General features: G+C 30.4%; 1 protein-coding gene across 3 annotated transcripts in view; it reads left to right on the forward strand.

The window, feature by feature from the left end:
* LOC111029805 (gamma-sarcoglycan) overlaps positions 1-15,910 on the forward strand; it is a 142,562-nt gene extending 126,652 nt beyond the window's left edge. For all 3 annotated transcript variants that reach the window (XM_022308985.1, XM_022308986.1, XM_022308987.1), the window contains 5 exons: positions 6,852-7,041; positions 7,927-8,049; positions 8,986-9,058; positions 10,130-10,253; positions 13,657-15,910. In XM_022308985.1, the coding sequence (XP_022164677.1) occupies positions 6,852-7,041; positions 7,927-8,049; positions 8,986-9,058; positions 10,130-10,253; positions 13,657-13,926 (780 nt within the window). In that variant the 3' untranslated portion in view covers positions 13,927-15,910. The remainder of the gene's footprint in view (positions 1-6,851; positions 7,042-7,926; positions 8,050-8,985; positions 9,059-10,129; positions 10,254-13,656) is intronic.
* The last annotated feature ends 7,734 nt before the right edge of the window (positions 15,911-23,644 follow it).

The following is a 23,644-nucleotide window of genomic DNA, read 5'->3' on the forward strand; positions in this document are numbered from 1 at the left end:
AATCGTCTAAGCGATATAATTATTTTGGATTTGCTCGTTTATAAATTGTCTTTTAAATTAGAAAATAAACGCTCGAGGCGTTGCCGTAAAATAAATTGCGGATAACGTTGGTGTAATCGTTGGTCGAAGCTGTGTCTTAAAGTTTTTTGATTGCCTACATTACACCTGTTCTATAATATTACCTACAGGTCCGCTGAAATCGTTTAATATTTTAATTTGTTGACAGTAAAAACGCGCTACTTTGATTCGAAATTATTACGGTTGTCTACACTTACATGTAACAAATAACAATGGCCGACACAGGTGACTACTCGTATATTCAGACAGTATAACTAGTTGCTATCACGTGACCGGGTGGCAGTGAATTAAATGCACTTAGAACATTGTATTGCACTGTCATATTACGTATTGATGTTCTGAATATTTGAAATATTTTACTTGAAGTAGGTAATGAAAAATTTTTTCTTTGAAACGCATATGGTTATTGATGATTAGAAAAGATTACACACAGACAATATATCGATAACGAATGACTGACCAAGGTTAACGAATTAGGTACTATGCTAATGATTATAAATTAAGTATAAATTGTATTAAATTATTGGTTAATTTATCACTTATTAGTATTGGACTCCTATCTATTGGATATTATTTATCGATTATTAGAATTCGATACAAAATATTCACTTTTAAAAATGTTCCCTTGCTTCAAGTATATGACTTTTAAATTTTAGATTTAATAAAGATTTTTGATTGTTTTTTTTTTTACTAAAATGAAACATTTCCAGAAAATAAGTGTCGTGGAATTTTAAAGCTCTTCGATTCTATAAAGTTACTTGTTCTACACTTACGTAAATGAGTTGTTCTTTTTTATTATTATCGTTAAAGATTTCCAGACATTACTTAATCATCTAAACTTAGGTTTAATATAGATTTTAAATGTTTGACATTTGTCTATCAGATAATATTGGCTATACAAGATTAATAGTTTGACTAATACATAGTGCAACAATAATTTTCACATTATTTTAACAATATTTAGTTATTTTCCAATATACAATTTAAATTGAATGATTAATTTAAAGCATTGTGGGAACAACCTCGTTTGAGTCTAGGACTATTAGGACGAGATGCATTGTAAGCTGCCACGAGTCACAACTGTGCAAAATATCATTTCAGTTATAAAAAAAAAACACATTCCCGAAGAGCAGTTTAACGTTCCTGTGGAACTTACCTAGCAGTTCAAAGATATTACAGAAACGTTTTATGAGTTGCGTTTCTTGTAACTAGACGTGTGTTTACGATTTAACCATGACAAAATAGGTATCTATATATTAAGCTATATTCTCTAAAATACCACTAAGGCACCAAATATGCGAAACTGCGTATTTCAAAGTTTTAAAAATGCATAACATAACAAAATCAACTTTTAATATAAAATTATAAAACTTTCATAAAGAATTACAAATAAACCTTTGTCGAGTCTTGTTGTAAGTATTAAACTGTGTTTGAAATGGCAATCAAAAGCGTTACGTAATATTGTTTTCTTGTACTTGTATATTTATTGGAATGCGCTATTGACGTCAACAACAACTTGAAAATAATTTCTCGTTAGGAATAAATGTCATTTCGCTATTGGAATTAACGTTTATTTAAAAACTGGTACTTTAAGTAGTACTTGTGAGATAAAAATAAAAAAACCTAACTTCTAAAAAATTACATAATTGCTTACAGTTTTTCTCGACACTTTTTTGTAACGATCAGCCATAGACATTGATTTTATTAGATTTATGATTTTTTTTTTAATAGCGATTGGAATCCTTCCATTATTCGGCTGATTCCGGTTGGAGACACTTTGCTAAGTTAGTAATTGAAACATTTGAAACATAAATACATAATATAGATTCCTACATATACTTGAACACTTGGTGATTATTGTATGGAAACATATTTATATTATATTAATATTAAGTTTAGTTACAAAACTAAATTTTTAAAAATGATTTTATTTTTAACATATTATTTTTCAAGTTAAACTTGTTCAATGACAATATACAATTTTAATTTATTATTTAAAATCAGAATGTGTTTTGGAGTACCTACTTCGAAGCATGATAAAATAATTTTAGACTAGGAATTTGTGAATTATAAATATTTTAAGTTTAGGCAAACAGATACAAGTTGCAAAGAAGGGAGGTGTCTCCCAAAATGTTGGACCACTATTCCGCTTATCTAAGCTTTAAATTATTAATTACTAATTATGTACTCTATAACTACTTAACCCAACTACTTTGATTGTTATAAGTATATAAAAATACTCCATATAATGCTTCGGAATATGAAATTAAAAATATGTGTTCACATGTTGTCATAAATAACAGTAGAACATTTTTAAATAAATGTATAGCATTAAAAAATAGTAAGAAATATAATTTTTTTAAGAACAGTTTTTTGAAATAATTAATGCCTTTTTATATAACCACTCTGTATGGTCACATTTTTGGTACGCCATAGTCAATTAAACACTCAAACGATATAATTAATATTGCGGGTGTTCAAGATTTAAACTAGCAGAGGGCCCGTTAGAGGTCCTTATACACAATTGTAGAACAATCGTTATTGAAACGTAAAAGTGTTATAATGAAGCAGTCGTGTGTAAATCACTGTCGTCGGTAGACAGCTGAGAGGTGTCGTCTGGCGACAGCTACAACATGATAATAATATGCTGTCCTCGGCATTCAAACACTGTTGTCAAATGTTCAAGGTATGCAACACCATATTATTAAAATACTGTTTTAGATTAAAATGCGTTCCAATAACAATTGTGGTTTACTGGTTCGAAAAAAAATAGGGCAGCATTATCTATTATACGTATATATGTTGTGTACATTTATTTTGATAAGTAATGAAGTAACTTAGATAGGCACTTACTTAATACTGTCTTGCCACAGGTACTCAAATAAAACTGTAATAAAATTATTTTAATTTTAAATAAGAAGATTAACTTCGTTACTTTCGGGTGACAAAATAAAAAAAAAATAAAAATTGTACATGACTATTTCATAATTTCTTATCTATTTTCAGCTTTGATTTTTCGAAAAAAAAGTAGGTATTTTGAAAAATATTATTATTATTAACGGTTAATAAATAATGTACGTACGATTAAATAAGTTGTACCTACAAGACATTGTAAACAATAGTGTGGTGAGTTGAAATTCAAAATAATTTACATATAACATATACCTATTTATACTTTATAGATTGTACCTATGCATATACTAATATTATCTTAGACTGACGCAAAAAATATCTTCCATTGTATCGAGTGGTGTGACATATTATAGGTATTGATTTATTTTGGGATTTAATACTTTCCTGGACATATCAAAATGTATAGCAATTATAATAGTATAATGAATGCTCGATGCAAACTGAGAATGAAGCTTCAAATTGTCCAAAAAAAATCATGAATTATAATATCTTGATCGAAAGCCGAATCGGAGTCATACGACCATCTCAAAAGTTTAATAAACACGAACTCTAGATGAATAATTTTTTTTTATTATTTACCTATATACGTACTTCATTAATAATGATATAAAAAGTACATGTATATATATTCAATAATAGTGTTGTCTTCCAATATGGTAATGATTTGCAAAAATCAGATTTCAAAACAGAAATAATTGAGTAAGAAAAAATACCCGTCGGGTATTATAATATTATGTCTCGCGGAACGTCTTATTTTTCCTAGGTTATAGGTCACGTACCATGGAGGCGTGTCGATTGCACGACGTGGAAACATAAATTTATAATTTTTCACACGACGATAATAATATCATATTATGGTATATTGTTACGACGCAAATAAAATATAAAAATATTTTTCGTTCGACGACTCGATTGGATATCCCCCCCCCCCCCAGCAAACGGTTCCCACTCGACATAATTATTATATGCACACTGCTACCAGCCTCCCGTTTATTATGGGTATACATTGTGTGTTACGGAGAAAGAGTTGTCGCTAGAGTTTCATACCCACGTCGGAAAACACAATTTTAAAAGCTTCGATTATTTCACCGGTGCTCCTATTATAGTATAAAATAGCAGGCAGCTATTAAATCAAATAATATAGTAATTTCGGAGACTAAAGCGTATTAACACCTGCTCGACAGCAGCACTGCGATTCGTATAAAATGTCGTACCTAAATAAGACGTAATAATATCATAATAACCATGCGATTCGCGATATATGGTACCGACATATTTTTTATTTTGTCTTTGCCGCTCTGCAGTTTTTGAAATTAATTTTAGACCCGCGTGCCGTATGTATATATATTATATAGTTAACACGCACGCCGACCGGCCGTTACGAGCCGAACTTTTCGAGTTAGTTTAAACTTTGACAAGTAATTTCCCTACATAATATGTTTCACGATTTCACATGCAGCGTATATGTATAATATATTGCATAACACCGTGTTATTATAGTATACGTTTTCTTCGTATAATTTCGTATAAGATAAATCATCACCGCGTAGTGAATATTAATAAATTACGGAATATAATATATATTATAATATTTTTAAAACACGATCCACGGCAACGATATAGTCATATGAGTTTTTTCGAATTATATATCATGCCTCGTATGCATAATAATCAAGAAAACATCAACTGTTTAATGGAGACCAAGCGAATTAATGCGGCTTTTGTTTTATAATTAAAAACGATCAATTAATATGTAATATAATGTTATATTTTATTCAAGCGCCAGTACGAATAGAATATAGATTGGTATTTGTTGTCCTAAGTGACACCTCCAAGTCCTCTCATCCGTGTTAGTCGAGTGATCATTTCGTGTCGTCCAACGATTTCGTGTCTTCGAGCCCCAATAATTCACCAAAATCCCAATTCGCAGACTCAAATTCTTTTGCGTATTTCCGCGTATTTAAAACCATGTGAAATTAAAAGTATTGAATCAATCGAACAAAAATATGCGAATTCGCGTCATTGTTATTCCGTTTAAACCGTCCGTCTGCAATAAAAAATATTCTAGTATACTTACTTGCAGGTGAGGATTTATAAATCAGATTATTCGAGTGGGCTTTAATTTTTTTTAGATGAAATACAACTATAATTTATAGCACTTACGGCGTACCTAATAGATATTATTAGATAAGACTCGATAACGACGGTATGAACATTTTTATTTATATTTCAAATTGGTATGGATCTTACGAATGAGTTATTGCCTATGCGCGCATATAATTACATCATATTATAAAATATTTCCAAAGGGGGTTAAGGCCCACAATACCCGCCCCTCTCCTTCCCGTGCCCGCCTTTATATAAACTTACCCGTTAAACACGCAATGAGACGGAATTTTCCGCAGACAACTAAATAGTGGGCACGAGCGTCGGCAAACGGAAGCGAGGAGATTCGTGTAACCAAGCGCATTTCGTAGCTTCGCTTTGGCGAATATTTTAATAAGCACGTGTGAAATAGATTGTGGTGGAGGGGGGAGGGGCTAGCGAGCGTGAAAAACGTGTACGCGTGATTTATGACATCGCGTTATTATCATTGTTGTTATTATTGCCATTATAATAATATAATATGGCCACCCACTTGCGTTGACGATAATATTATAATATATTTTATAGATAAACCGCGGTACAGTGATTCGCGGCATGGCGGCTGCCGTGCCGTCGTTGTTGTTGGGGTGTGTATAATATTACTATAATATTATACGTGTTTTGATATCGCTAAACGACATTAAATTATTATTATTATTATTATTATTGTGTTTGAGAAGAGTGAAAAATAACGGAAATTCTCAGACGGAAGACCGTTCTGTACACGTTCTTAGAGAATGTTGGAATCATGAGTACCTACACATAAATAAACATAATAATACAATATAATATCTCGTTGGCACCGCCGCCGCACAGTGTTATAGAACGATTTAGGCACTCTCCAATTTTTCGGGAGGATTTTTTGGAGGATTTTTACTATTGAATTTACAAAAGTACCGATGATTCGACTTGAAAACCACAAGAGACCATCTATAGATCACATTTTCTACCAGAAACCTCTCGCAGTTGATAATTTAAAATGTTTCTACAAGAAAAAGCATCTACAGACACACAAAAAACACATAGACACATATCGTTGAAAAACTAATCCATTTTGTAAACAACTATTGCTACAATTAATCTATTAATAATGGCGATATGAATTTATCAATCCAATTTATTATTTTAGTAATCGCATGTTTAGTACTCTTGTTTTTTTTTTTTACGTAAAAGAAAATCAAATATGTAGAAATATTGAATAATAATGTAATATACCGATGGGTTTCCAGTTTTTTTTTTCGATCTTTAACCGATTGCCATAAACATTTAATACTATATGAGTGTGTGCTCCACTATATTCTGATCTACAAAAAAATATTTATAAATGACCTGCATAAGTAGTTATTTTGTAGTGGTTTTGTGTATAAATTAACTTGTACATTCCTACCTAGCTAGGACCACCGAATGATCGAACAACACATCGTAAAATCTTTATGAATATTTTGTAAGGAACTTCAACGTCTTTTTTTCAAATAAACTAGTCACTCTGTCCTACAATAAATAAAAATAAATAAATACTATAAAATAATAATTACCTACTAACTTCCCATGGCTGCAGCTCAAACATTTTAGGGATCTAGGTATAACAATATTTATTTGTCACCCAGAACAGCACCTCCTACGCCTTGATCTTCTTAATATGCCATTGAACTCTGCAACGTATAAATAAATAACTGGATATTATTAAAAATAATTTTACGTATTTTGCGATGCAGGAGGGCATGGGATCTATGAAGATCACACACGGCGGCCTCCGGTTATCCGGCCGGACATTGGTCACCAACCGGCTGGTGGCGTCGGCGATACGCTCTCGGGCCGGACGTCCGCTTCTCATCGAGTCCACTGCTAACGTCACGCTGAATGCTCGAAATTCACAAGGACGTCTGGTGAACAGTCTCAAATTAAGTGAGTACTACACCGTATTGAATAACTTACAACCGCACTGTGTATACAAATAATTAGTTCTGCAGCGTGAGACATTTACGGCCAATAGCTGAGATTTTAATACCAAAAATATTGTTCATATATTATTATTATTATTATTATTTCGGTAGAATATTCAAAAACGCAAAATAAAAATAGATTTTATGGTACATTTATATTTTTCCAATTGCGTTGTGAGCAAGACTTCCATAGTATCATGAGTATTTCATATTTACAAACCTATTCGTAGTGATGTTTTGATTATATATTATTCAAAAATCAAATGTGTGCAAGACATTATATATTTTTAACGGATGAGTGATATTTGACAGAAGAAATATTGTCTTTAGTATCTTTTTAAAATTTGGACGACAAAAAAAAATCAACGTAGCTTCGGGTTGTCTAATAATAATTAATCGAGCAATTAAAGACGATCGATATGGAACAACAGGTAATTGTTTACGAGAGGAAAACTAGATGCCAACGTACAAAGTGTTCAAGTGTATCAATAATAATGTCTAATTCTCGACGACTTTGTGTTTTTCATTTAAATTTATCTCGTCACAACAATTGTTAATGTAATAATACGATAACATAATATAAATTTATATTATTAACTCAATTCAAATATTAAATTTCTTTTTGTTCGAATCACGATGGCTAAACTTCCACTAATCAATTCAGTCAACAATCAAAAAACGTCTAGAAACTCTCTCTAACAGTATCGTATCACTATTCAGCTATGTTTATGGAAATTTTTTTTTCAAATGTTGCCTTAAAACTAATTGTACAAGTTATTATTGTTATCTTATTGAAATTTAATATAATTACTGGACTAAAAATGACTTCTTCTGCTCCCCTGTACAGCTAAAGATGGTTTGGAGTGTGCACAAGCGAGTGTGTTCAGAGTGACCGATACACGTGGCGAGACACTGTTCTCTGCTGACCGGAGTAAGGTGATAGTCGGCGCGCAAGAACTTCGAGTCACGGGTAACGTAGAATATATTATTATTATTATTAGATGTGTGTAAATTATTTGTAAATTATCGTGATAATACATTTATACTAAGATAAAGCTTTCAAAGTATTTTTTTATTCGTAAGACTTAAATAGCTACCTTAAACTATTCATATTTTGTAGGAAGCTTCTGTGAGCTATATCTCGGAGCTTGGCCTCCAAAAACCTAATTTGCAAAACTGGTAAAACCTAAATCAATAACAATTTTATCAAATAGTTAGTTTCAGTTTTCGTTAGTTATTTTGTCTGAAATTAATTTAGTTATTGTCATTACCAGTAGGAACTAGTAATAATATACTAATATCATGTAACTAATTCAATAATTGGAATTTAACTTACTTAAAAACGGTTTGACTTGCATCAAAAGTTTGCAAGAAATACAAACATATATAATTCAATTTTTAATTTTTATAAACCGTCTTTAATATTATTGTGTTATTAAAACCATTATTGTTCTGTTTTAAGATAACAATAAAAATCATAACGGTACATTTTTATCGGTATTCACATTCATTGATGGTCTATAAGAACTAATGACCACATCAACAATTTAAAACACAAAATATGTGTTTTACCTCTACTTATTGGCAATTAAAAATTATTAACAGATATAAAAACAAAATTATTAATTTACATAGACGTTTTGAAAGTTGTGGAAAATTAAAAAATACTTAAAATGATCTAAATACAAAAACAAACGTTGTTCTTCGCAGATATTCTGTAATAGTTTTCATAAACCTTATTTTAACAATCTAAATAAATTATAAACTTAGAAATAGATGCAACATACAAACCTATATTAAAATATAATAAACAGCCGAATCACATAAATCGTAAAATAGAGAACAACTGATCGAAAGTGATTTCATATATTTCATGTTTCTATAACCCTGTGTCTTTTACTTGAAGGTTCTGGTGGCGCCGTGTTTCAAGGCAGTGTCCAAACGCCTATGGTTCGAGCTGATTCTCGACACGACTTAAGGTGAGATCAACCAAATACATGCGTATACAGAGTGTATCACTTAATTATCTGACAAATTTACATTCAAATTATTATGTGGATATGTTGTATATAGATTTTTATTTTTAATATACTTTGGAAAACCCATACTTGTCTAATTAGCGTAAAGATTAGTTTTTAATGAGCTAAAATGTTTAAATTTAATAGCCACTCTCTTTATAAAACTATAAAATTATGTTTGTCTTACAATATTGTAATTTATCAATTTTTATTGATCGTCTAATATACTTGGCTAATTTGTCTATATATCTTCCTGCAAACGCAAGTTATCTTCATGAGTATCAATAAAAATAAAAACAATAGATTAGTAACATCAGCAAAGCATATTTACTTATAGTGGAGAAGAACATTGAAAACGATGTTTGTGGAAGGTGTAAAAAGAATATTAGATATATGTCCAATTCGAAAGACATCAAATGTTTTTGTGTAAATAATGACATATTGAATTGAAAAGTTTGACGATCTATATAGTCGCTTATTTTGAGGGCCTAAACCAATAGATATCAATAGGAAACTAAAATCTAAAGCTGAAAAGACTGACACGAGGACATAATGTACAAGGCACATAATGCAACGTGTAACTCTCGAAAAGTCAATGTTTCTAATTGAGATCAATTTTTAAAAGCATCATGTGTGAATGGGAAAAGAGAAAAACCTTACTATTTATTGCAATTAATTCTATCCAAAGTGACTCAAACTAATTTTATAGATATTATATTAATTTGGTTCTTAACGTTTAAGCTGCAACTTAAAATTATTACTGATATGGCTGATAATCCAAATATCTGGAATGTAACTCTCACCTAGAGAGTACTTGAAAAATATCCATGTAGGGAGGACGATAATATATCTAAGTCGACATTATTATTATTATTATTATTATTATTATTATCATGCAGGTAGTGATCATTAATTCGGCCATATTCGTTTTGTCAGTAAATTATTATACCTAATAATCCTCGTGTCGGTGTAGTAATAATATGTTATTTTGTAGTATAACATAATATAATAACAATTATTATATACATTTAGGTTGGAGTCAGCGTCACGTAGACTAGAGCTGAGTGGTCCCCAAGGAGTGACTATCGAGTCCAGGGCCGGTGACATAACCGTATCGTGTCTGATGGACGTCAAGCTGCAGTCGATAGCAGGAGCGGTGTGTATTTATTTATTAGATTTTTTTTTTTAAGTCGTTTTAATTCTTATACAACAATTTGTAATCTATCTTACAAAATAATAATACATTATATATACCTACCTATATGTGAGATTCCCACCTACATCCATATTATAGAAAATACTTGATGTAGGTACTTCAGTGCTTGAATGTATTTTACAAAACAAAGTACATTATTGCTCATCGTAACCTCATAGTTATATATCAACGACTTGATAATTCATATATTTGATGTAAGTTGATTTAAAAAAAATATAAATCTGTTTCAAGATACAACGAGATTCTATGAAGTATCTAGATATCCAATTTTATTTTAATAATTTTTGAATATTTTGAGGTTGTGGCTGTTCTTAGTTTATTTTAAATATCTATTTGTGTCTTAGTAAAACTGTAGTTTTTAAATGCACTTTATTAAAAAAACGATAAGGTGCATAACCAATCTATAATATTTATAGGGTTTTGTGATGAAATAAATAGCATTCATCTGCCAATCGATTTCATTGGCTTATTCCAAACCCATGTTTTTATATTAATAATTAACCACCGGCGTGAAGTCAAACATAATATCATAATACATATTATTTTAATACTTGGGTTCATCTTGTGATTTTTCCGTGATTTTCTCGGATCAGCCCGATATTGCCCAATGGCCAAAATAAAAAAAAATAAGCACAGATTGGATGTAAGATCTGCCTGAAATCAATAATATTCTGTACGCCATTATACACAGCATTCAGCTGAACCAATGTTGTATAATGAACTTTAATATTAAATAGTATTTAATAACGACATATTATCAATCTAAATTTAAGCACATCAACTATATATTGTTTTTTTGAAGTGGCTTTTTCACAATATGTTTACTTTTATGTGGCTTATGAATATGATTATATTATATTTACATACAAAACATAACAATTTCAAAAAAATGTCAATAAATTAAAATATCTCAAAAAACCTGAAGTAAAAATACAGATATTTTTTTTAACGTTAGTAGTTTGATAAAAGATTAATTCATTCTGATGTATTATTAAACCTAACAAGACAAAATTGGTTCTGCTGAACTCAATTTTGCTTATGTTATACCACTTATTATAAACACTATAGTACCTATATTATATTTGTATAATCTCGTTTCTAAGGCGGAGACAATACAAGCAGGTGGGACTCAAGAACTACTCTTAAGCGTGTATTGTTTGAGACGGATTAATATATTATACGTTTAGTGTACCGACGAATATTCCTAGGGAATTTCCAGGGCTTGCAACCCAATTCAGCACTTTTACCGAATTGTGAAGGTTTTAATAACCATTGTAGGTATACGTAACACGATTCCACAAATGTAACTCCTGTATACGCGATTCCACATGATTTTGAATGTAACCATACCGAAACACAATAATATATTATTATAGCATACAAATAGTTTTGTCCAATAGACGATGGTGTTTGGGAAAAATATGATTTCATTTTTCACTTGACACATTGTTAAAAATATCGTATTTGATATTATTCTGCAGGTTTATTTCCGTATTATTAAAGGCACCTACATTTTGAAAATCTAATAGATTTTGTAAAAAATTTGCATATTAAGTTTTCATTTTTTTTTTAGTACCTACTAAAACATTGATTTTTTTGTGGTATGACGGCAGCATTATCAATTGTAAAAATATCATAAATTTAATTTCATAGACAAAGTATAAGATAAAATATGTCAATTACTGTTATGTAATGGTATTATTATTTATAATAATGGAGCAAACAGATGCATAACAACCACGTTGCAAAAAAAATTATGCGGAATCGTGTATATACCTATGTTATGTATTTATATACATACATATGAAAGTTGGGAAATCTTGTGAGTGGTCATATTATTTGGGATCCCTAAAGGATTGTAAGTATATCAGCATAAAAACCTCGGGTAAACAGTAATTATGCATAAATGGCAAAGTGCATTGCTGAGGCTCATAGAATCAAAATATTCTAGACCGATTTTGATGATTCAAGGAAAGTTTGCATCATATAATATATTGCACCAGTTAGGGTGGCTTACTTCCTATTAAATAATATAATGACTTGCCTATAATATTAAAATCATAATCACATATTCGTATATCGCAAGCAGCTCATTGTATATTTAGGTTTCAGTAAAAATTGCTTATGGAACCTTTTAATACATTTCCAAGTTTTAGCCATTAAAAATTAATATTTTATAAAATATTAACCTCAAAATAATTTACAAATTTAGTTGACTCTGACGAATATTGTCAAAAATATAATTACAAACGTATATAAAAACCAAATAGGCTCTTTAAAATGTATCGGTTTAATTTTTTTTAAAGTCTAAAGAACACATGTTATGTGAGACCTCGTATCAAATTATTAAGCTATTGCCAATTAGAGTAACCCTGAACATTTTTACCATCACAAAAAATCATTAAAAAAAAAATAAAATTTCAAATGCCTTTGATAACTCAAAATTACATATTATTATTCGTAAATAACAAATTATATAAATTATATTTTTGGAAAAATTGATAACGATTTTCGGGTTTATGATCTGGACGACTAAACTGAACATAGGTATAGGTAATGTACTAAACACCAGACCCTTGTTCATATTATAGTTGTGACTACCTAGTGAAAAAAGTAAAATGAAAGGGGAGTTATTACTAATTACTAGGTATTTCTCAAATAAATATTTTTTCGGCATTCCCAGTGTTACAATAACGAAAAATAATAAAGCAAACATTATTTTATGTGACCCTTTTATCAATTATATATATATATTTTTTCCTAATTTTTCTTAGAATTAAATAACTAATTAAAAAGTTGTCATCAGTAGTTGAGTAGTATAAAAAGCTACATTATAATATGTATCTACAATCTACATCGTACTTACTTGAAACAAAATTACTCTTTTTTCTGCTAAACATAATATTAACTGCAGTGAGCCTAATGATGAATAATAATATCCTGTACTATAGTAGAATTATAAACTCTCCTCAAGATGCGCTGACGACTGTTTATAGTCGCAAAAATTAATTATTGAAGAATATCGTCAGTTTTGACAGTTTTTTTGCATTCCCGATTTCGATGCCTTTTCGGGAATTTCCTAAAACGAGATATTCCTTACCCGAGAGTTTCGGGGAGTGTCAAACCTACACGGGGTATATTATTATCATATTGTATAGTTTATTTTTTTCCGAATTCAGGGATGCCAAACCTCAAAATCGCTTTAAGTTTGGCTTATATTAGAGAATTCTTCGTGTCCTAGTTTAATTCACATTTGTCGGCCACAAATTATAATTAAATTATAATTTTATTACTTCATTATTTATTATTATTATTATTATTATTATTTATTGTCGTGTTATAGATACAAATCGACGCGGCCAAGGTGTTCCTCAAGGGTCTGAAGACAGTCAAGACTACGTCTGCGGCCAACACGGCAGCGGCTGCGGCGTCTGCGGACGGGGACGACGGTGGAGGTGGCAAGCAGAATTCCATCGGCGGCTCGAAAAGGAGAGGCGCAGAGGACAAGTTGCCCAGCGTGTACCAGCTGTGCGTGTGCGGTAACGGCAAGGTGTTCATGTCGCCGCCGGACGGTCAGTGCGCGGCCGACAACGAAAGCCTGGTATGCCGGTGAACGGCCGGTACGTACCGCGGATACCAATGCAATACCGCGGTCGCGGTTTCGGTCCGAGTCGTGCGCGACAGGCAAGTCGTCAACCGCACCTATTATAATAATATTATCATAATTGATAAGCGTAATATTATTATTATTATTCTGATATTAATGTAATTTATAGTAGTTATGATTATAATATTATTTTACGTCATTATTAAGTTTTTATTCCAATACATTATTCTATTGATGCGATTCCCGCGTTCGTTCGTATATAAATGATAATAATTACGTCATCGTTATTAAGTGTAGAACAATATTGTTATAGTCTCCATCTGTTTCGTATTTTTTAACCATTAATAATTATTTGTTTTTTTTCCACTGGAACGTACCTCTTATAGTAATATATTATCGTATTTTAATAAAAACGATCTATCTGTATCCGCTTCGTATAATACATAGGCCCAAATGTTAAACGCGTAGGATAATAAAATGACAAAAAATAATTCGATTGAATTCGACATATTATTATATACCAAATATTTTAGAGACAATATAGTGCCACGTTGCTCGTCTGGACTCCAGCCGAAACCTAACGTCGATTGATTGTACATGTTCTACCTATTATAAAATAATTATCTACTACTCAACTTTTGCAAAAGCTATACTATATTATTATATGCTTTTATATAGATTTAATAATTAATAATTATATATTTTGTTTTTATTTTTCATGACGGCAGAAGACATAATATTTTAAACACTAAATACCTCGTCAAAAACCAAAGTGAAAAAAACTTAAGTAGCTTAATATTTATGTTTCTATTACTATTATATTATTACGACAGGCAAATAAATACTTTCACAGTTACTATTATATCATTATAATATAATATTAAAATATCACGATCAACCAAATAATTATAATCTCGCTTTTGCACCGATTTACTGGAGGTTTAAATATTATTACTATTTATTATTGCATAATATCGTGTATATATAATATATATTTATATATTATTGTCATAATCGTCAAACTCGCTATATATATCTACGTCATATGTTTCTCATGAGTTTGTTGTTCTTTTCCTGACGACTGGTAATTATTTATATCGTAACTTTAATATAGAATTATAATACAGTAGTCACTAGTATCCGCTTATTGGATTCATGGTTAATTGACTCATTCGCCTATTGGATTCAAAAAGACTGGTTTCAATTCAGTTTTATCGTAGGTACAAGTATATATTTTGACGATTAATATTATTTCCTAAAACCATCACACTAAAAAGTATTCTTGAAGTCAATACCTAAAAAAAAAAACCTTTTTGAAAAAAAAAAGATTTTCTTTCATTCATGACAACATTATAGAAATCTTTTTAATCTTGGGCATTTCATATTGACGAGTCGTTCGATTAATGGAATCCCGTTGATTAATTAATCACATCACATCACATGCTCTGGTACAAAAGTGAGTTCAATAAGTGGCGACTTCTGTATAAAAATAATAATATATGACGTGATATAATTGTTGTTTTGACTTAAATATTATGTTTTCTTTCCATCTCGGCCGTCACCGTCATACGATAATTGTATTGTAGGGCTTTTATTTGAATAGTTATTATAATTGTACGGTTATAGTTTAATTGATACTAGACACTTGGAGTTTTACACCACCCGTCTATAAATTATAAATGTCGTCATGTATTTGGGCAGTTTGCAAATATTATTATTATTATATTGTTAATACTTAATATCCGTCATTTGTATATAACAATTATTTTATCTGTATAATTATTAACCAATTTGTGACATGTTCCCGAAATGTTATACCTATAAAAATATTATTATTGTTCACGAGAATTATTGACGCTCGTGCGTATTGTTTTGCGCTGTGTAGATATAAAAGGTATAAAATATTATATAGGTAATATACGCATTATACTCATTTTGTGTTGTATGTGTTTATAAGACAAGAGAATAAATCGATTGAGGTTATTAACTATTTTGTTCTTAATTTTGTCATCGTAGTAATGTCAAAGTATTTACGTTATATTGATATATTATAATAATGTTATGTATGTTGGTAGATAAAAATTATTTATGGAATAAAATTGAAGCGAAAATATTACAAAATATATAATATATATATATTTGTTATAAAATAAGACAAATAATAGTATATTCTGTGGCAATTGGTGGGAAGTGAGCTATTTCAGTCGCGAGATCAGCCTTCCCGCACAAGCCACACATACTATTTTTGTCACCCTTCTGCGTTCATCGATCACGGAAAAGGTAATGAAGAGATCTACTTATGCAACAACCACACAATTATACGAAAACGATTCAATGAAAGCAAAATGTTTAAGCGTCATGCAAGGAAGTTCTAGTATATTAATATATGAATATAAGATGTAACTAAAAGTGTATGTTTTGTAAGGACAGTAAATTTCAGTGTCTGGTTGTGCAGGGGATACGCTTAGTACTTGTGGGGATTTTCAGTTTACCACCCGGCACTTTTGGGGATTTCCATTTAACCACCTGATGAACGGAAAAAAGTCACTTTCCAATAATTCAGCCGTCGTCGAAAACTAAATTTTCGGTTCAGAAGTGGCAGAAATATATTTACTTAATAAATAATAATATATAACAAACAATTATATCAATAATAATTGTGGAAACCTAATTTAATTAATATCTTGGTGGATTTTTAATGACAAGGTGTAGATGTGGATCATCAACCTGTTATTTAGAATATTTGTTGTTTTTTATTAATTGGAAATCTGAAAATCATTCGAGGTAAAGTACTAATTTAATTATTTTTAGATGTAGTATGGATTGGGTGAATAGAAAAAAGCATTACATTTTTTGTTTTGTACAACTTTGTTTACAACTTGTGTGCATGCCGCTAGTGACTTCTTAACAGTCAAAATTGTTGACAACTGCAATAGCATTAGTCTAATCAACGGTCAAAAACCTAATACTCCAATTGTTAGGATGTGTCTTATAAGGCAACAATACATTTTAATACCGTAACTAGAATGATTTTTATGGTACCTGCACACGTGTAAATCATCAAAATCATGTAAGTAAAATATTATTGTGAATGAGACTATGATTTTATTGATCATGACGTGTCGTGTTCCTATACATAAAATAATACAAACCGTGTCATATAAAATTATGTTCCTATCACGTTTTACAATATGTTACTATAAAATGGCAACTATTGCACGGCACAAAGCTGACTCATATAGATGGCGCAAAAGAGTATTACCGAGCACCTACACCGACATGCCTCTGTTCAGTTTCATGACTTTTTATTCTATATGCCTATTGAACTAAACTACAACTTTGAATTATATGATGGAAAAATAATATGGAAAGTCGATACTATATTATATATATTATGTGAAATAACTATTCGAATACAATGCTGTTGAGATTTTAGATGTTCTGCAGCAACATGGATCGCTTATAAAATAATAACGACGCGACGGATCTCAGAAAGCTCCGCATGAATATCGTATAATATGATGTTATAGGTATACGTTTTGTATAGAACAGTATAATAGATAAAATGCGTGAAAGTTTGAAGTGAAAGACTTCAAGATGGGGAAATATGAAAAATGGTTCTGATGATGGAACTTTTAGAAAATTATGATGCAAAATAAGAAGGAAAATAGATAATAGATATAGGTATAACTGCATTAGTAATAATTTTATTTTAAATCATGAAATACAACATAATTTCTAATTATGTGAAATATTTTTGCAGCATAGAAAAGTTTTAATAATTTCATTATTTTTCATCACTTCCGATCTTACAAGAAATATTTAAATCTGTGTGTGGTTGAGATTGCCACTGATGAAAACACCAAGGAGAGCGCAGTATCAGCTTATTTAAATATTTTTATTAGAACGCATATATGTCCTACATAGACATCCATATTTTAGTCTGAGATATTTGTGCCAGAAATTAGGATAGGTAAGTGTCAAGTGACAATTATTAAATGAATTCAGTCATTCATTACTATCTCGCTGATCATACATAATTCGATATCTGAAATGACGTTGATAAGTAAATTTTAGCATAAGAGTGGATGTAGAAAGAAACATGTGCGTTGTCGGCCGTCCAAGAGTAGTGGACTAATATACTGAAGTAATTTCGTATTAGTAAAAAAATTGATATACGTATAATATTGACTTAATTATAAATAAAATAAACTTATTTATTTATGATTTGTAGAATATGTTTTGGAAATAGTTGCCGTGAGCCTGTTTGAAAAAAATATGTTTCTGGAAAAGATGGCAATCGTCAATTGTTCATATAACTATACTCAGTTGAACTGCGCAGTTAATAGTTACACTGTAGTACTGTACACCAGAGGTGCCGAGACTTATGCATTTAAGTAGAGTGAAATTAAATTAATTACACACCAACCCATCTACCGAAATAATTTTAGTTTGATACCTATTTCAATGTTCAAGCCTACGGGTCTCAGCGCTCTTAATGTCCTGACATACGACCGACCCACCCACTTACCCACCAATACAAAGACGTGGAGCAGTCGTTCTACTTGACATCTGTATTCGGTGCTGCTGCTGTACACTGTATAGTCATTTCGCATGCTTATCGCTGATATATTATTCGTACGTTTTACAAAAATTGTTGCTTATAAATTTGGTTTAAAATAAAACTGTACAAATATTGTTTCATATATTAATTTGTTTCGTGTACTTACAGATTTTATTCTTTTACGCACATTTAGTTATTCAGACATGTACGGGATAAGAAAGGGGAAACTTCTAAAAACGGAATAAAAAGAGTCCACTCGAAGCTAATGCCCAGGGACATAGCATAGCCCTGTGTTGTCTTAGATAATATGATGCTCTTTAAAGAGATGAATAACTTAATTGAACGGGATCTATGATCATTGATCACCTAAGGTCTAAGACTATACACAAATACGTATCGAGTAACATATAAGGTTTTATTAAAATATTACATTTGTATCATCTCAACAGGTGTACATTTTTTTAAGGCATTTAGATTTTAGGGTCGTTATTTCTGTACACAAATTATAATAATTATCCATCGCCATTCGTCATTCAAAAGACAACATTTTTAACACATTTTTTGTCACAACATCATACCTATAATTTCATACAAAAATCAAGATAATTTTATTTTTGTTATCGCTTACACAATAATATAGTAGCTATTGATAATATGCAGCGAGTTACTGATAATATAAAATTATTTATATGATATTTATAATCGATATGATAATCTACGGCAGCATGTTGATTGCTGATATACCTATCACTAGAAAATCAATTTAATTTTATGAATCTATAATATTATATGTTATATAAAATTCGGACTTCTGAGTGAATATTTAATATTGTATTGAAATATTGTTGTGATTTAAGGTTTATAGCTGTTTATTGTTTTAGACTTAAGTTAATACAAACTGATAATTTAATTGCATAAAAACAATGGCATAATAAAATGACTGACAAACGAGTGAGACTAAGTGGCAATATGGCTTACAGAAAATTAAACAAAGAAAAAAATGCACTTGTTATTTATAAAGTACCTAATTTTACTGTATAATAATAATAATATTTTATGACGAAAAAACACGCGGTAATATATACCTATGCATCAATAATTAATGTCGAGTGCTATTTTAATATAATAATTTAATAAAAATATTCACCAGAACACAGATCTGTTAAAGGAAAGGGGATGAAATAGACGCCCCTATATTGATGGGTATTGTACTATTGCTACAACATTACCCAGGTCTGGCGAAATGTATGTCGTCAAAACTATACAAATACGTCTCTGGGCCCGTCTCACTGCACCTTCAGCGGGTCGTAATAGTTTCAGTGCGACCGTGGTATAATGACAATGCATAGATGTTGGATGCCGGCGCTCTGATGAATACCACAGGTATTGGAGGTCTATAATACAGGGTGTGTGCCATAATGACATTATACCGGATGAGCGGAACGGGGGGGGGGGGGGGGCACGCGCGACGAGCCAATTTCACGGGCCGCCGCGCACCGGCCGTGCAATAACAATAACGGTGGCGATGTTTCTTTTCAGAGGTTTTTTTTCTTACTCATATACATAATCGACGGAGACGTTCGTGGCAATATTCACAAGTGTGCACGATCGCAATCGTCATCATCCCTCCCCGCAACCCGTCATTCTGTTCTCCTCGTAGTCCTGCAACAATCGTTTGACGATGTATACATAATTAGTACTGGCAAGCTAACAGTTTAATTATAGTTATTATTATTATTATTATTATTCATTAATACAGGAAAAAATAAGTTATCAAAAATGTGCTCATTTTATATTAATTCCGTTCAAGTTAAAAGTCAATATGTAATACTATATAAAAAAAAAAATTAACGCAAACCTGCCAATACCTACATATTAAAATTTGTAATTTTACATTCTATTCATCAACAGAAACTAAATTTCAATAGCTAAATAATTTAAAAGTAACTCTTCTAGATTTTGGATGATGGTCTTATGTTGGAGCAAATATACCTATTTGTTTTCCATGGACACGTATTAAAAAAAAATTTAACTCAATTTAGATACAAAACTAAATCGTTAGTTAAGTACATAAGTAGGTATTTAAGTTAGACTTAAGACATATTTGGTAAAGTTTAAGTTAATAAACTTCACGTTTTTATTTATTTAGGTGTAGCGCAATCTATTTTTTCGAATGGTTTGATAGTGTGGGCTAATACTTATAATATTAATATTAATGTATTATAATATGTAACTAATAACTTTATTAATAATTGAATTAAACTAATTTTGTCCAATCCATGTTTCTGTAGTAAAAATGTAATTTATAAAGAACTTAATGTTTTTGATTTTCGCGATCTATTTGTACTTTTTAATTTAGTTTCCATGTATAAAGTTAATCTTAAAGTTCATGTTATAAGACATAATTATAGTACTTGGCCAAAACAAAAGTGTAACTTAAGTGTTCCTATTTGTACTATATTTTTTGGTTCCTAAAGTCCAATTTCTACAAGTTGTACAATAAGAATAGGTATATATGATAAAAGCGAGAATAATGAGACAAAAAAATCACCCGTTGGTGCCACTGCCTGTAGTATATGTGGTTTAAAAAATAAATTAATAGTTTATTTAAAGCATAATATGTTATAATTATTTAAGTATTTCTATTTCGGTGGAGTCGAATTTTTTTTATTGTTATGATAATTGCTTATTGCTGGATATTGAACTCAACCCAATACTGTTCGCAAGCTTTACTTTTTGGTTGAGTTTTGCAACTTAACTTCCTATCATATCTATTCGATGTATTATATTTTGTTGCAAATATAAAGACATAATTATTATTGATTTTAATTTTAAATTCGCTAACGCACATATTATATTTAGGTAGGTTATACTATTATATTGCCATTGCCATTGATCAGGATGTCGAAACTTTTTTTGGTAGGTGGATAAGAAAGTAACTGACAATATTACATATCATTACGTTCTCCCACTTTTCAGTGATTTTCATAATATTCTTAACAATTATCTATTAAAAATATAAAATGATCTACATACATTTTTTCCTTTGCCAATATTTAGCATATACCTACTTACAATTAGCAATTAGCATATATCTACACGACTGCTGCAGGTCTCGAAACTCTATCGTTGATTTGCAAAAAACAATTTCCAAATTCAATCGTAATACCAACCCTACTCAGACACAGCTAAATTATTTTGATTTCATGCTTAAACCTTATGCACTTGAATAACTATAAAAGTTAAGATACTAATGCAATAATATTATGTTAATTACGCACGGTAAATATTTTTGCCAAAGTGTTGCATTTAAATATCATTGTGGGAGTGGCGTACCTGTGCGATCATCAGTTGCGGCGGTTAGGTGCAGGCGATTCTTGAAGGATCGTCTATTATATTATATAATAAACGTCGGACAAGGATCGAGATATGTCATAAAAACGGTAGGCAAAAAAACGGCGTCGGCGTGTGGGCATATCGCGGGCACGTATCTCTAGCACACACACGCCGCAGTCGTCGTCTTTTCTCCGGTGCGTTATTATTATTATTATTATTATTATTATTATTATATCATACACGCTTCGTAATCCTCTTTTTCGCTCCCGCGACAAAGCGCTGCCACCGCTAACGCTCCTATCTCGGACTCACAGCGATATTTGCAACCACCACATCCTCACCCAGCGTCTTCTGCCATCCTCCACAGTTGCCGCCGTCAATCGTCTTTGACCTCACGCTCGTGGTGTACTCGTATTTTATAACATACAGAGAGTTTCTCTTAATATCACAAACCTGACATAAATATCTTTAAAAACGCTGTCTGCAGCCATGGTCACCAGGAGTAGGGAGGGGGGAGGAAGGCGCAGGTGCGAACTCGCCACCTCCAAATTTTTGTGTCATTATAGTCGATACCGGGACTTCATATTATAATATGTTTAAAATTGTGTATATCTATTTATTTACAACATGGTAAATTAGGTATATGGTATTTAATTTCAATAATTAGGTATATACACACAATTATTGTACCATATTATTGAATTAGAGAATATAATGTAGAATATATAGTAAATATTGCTATAGATAGATACCTACTATAGATTAAATATACCACATGCAGCAGGTAATAAAAATACATAGATAGGATACGTCTTACACTATTACGTTATTAAAAATAAGGAATTGAAAAACCAATATTAAAATACAATAAAAATGTGTAATATTACTAAATTTATTTTAATATTTCATTATATTTTTATATTGGTAATATACCTAGTTATTTATTTTCATAATACTTTGTATAAATGGGCAATAGCTTAAAATTAATCTAAATATTTTGAAAATTGCATTAAGTATACCTAAAGAAAATGATCGTTTAAGTAATAGTGGTACGTGTTCAAAGTATCTACGGTTAATATTTATCGAATTACAGTTTTAAGCGAAGACGGTCTGCTATAGAATAGTATATTACTAAGTGGATACATATTTTGTTGATGTTGTAATTAAAATATTGTTGTTACCATTAGCCAATAATGTAGGCATCTATACAATATTGAATATACGTAATATAATGTACTCTAAAAGTCTCAAGTATCCATGAATAATATTTTTAGATAATTATTTATGGATCTTTAATATTTATCAACTGTTATTATAAAAATGTATAAGAAATCTGTATTAAATTTCCAAGTTTTTTGACCCAACGAATACAATTTTATTGATATTTATTGAATAAAAACTAAAATAATTTCAAATTTCAAATGTCTATAAATAACACAAAAGGTTATCGTGTACAAAAAATGATAAAATATACACTTGATGAAAATGTCAGGTACTTACGGTTAGCAGGTTTTTCAATAACAAAAAAATAAGCAAATTGTTGTATGAAAAGTGATAATTTGCAGGTGAATATACGACGTCTAACATTAAACACTCGTAAAATATTAATCTGACTTTTCGGTTAACTTTTTTTTTCGTTGATAAATATAAGAAAACTTAAGGAAAATCTCGTATACAAATTTCGAATTTTAGACATACATTCAACTATTCGAACATTTTTTTTTTTAATCTCTAAATCGAAACAATTTGCCGATTCTCGGGATTTTGATGAATTTTGTCGAAATTTCAATTTTAGTCTCTCCTAAAAAATTATTGTAGTTTTAC

This window comes from Myzus persicae, unplaced genomic scaffold (genome assembly GCF_001856785.1).
Source record: "Myzus persicae strain clone G006 unplaced genomic scaffold, MPER_G0061.0, whole genome shotgun sequence".
NCBI classification, from domain to species: domain Eukaryota; kingdom Metazoa; phylum Arthropoda; class Insecta; order Hemiptera; family Aphididae; genus Myzus; species Myzus persicae.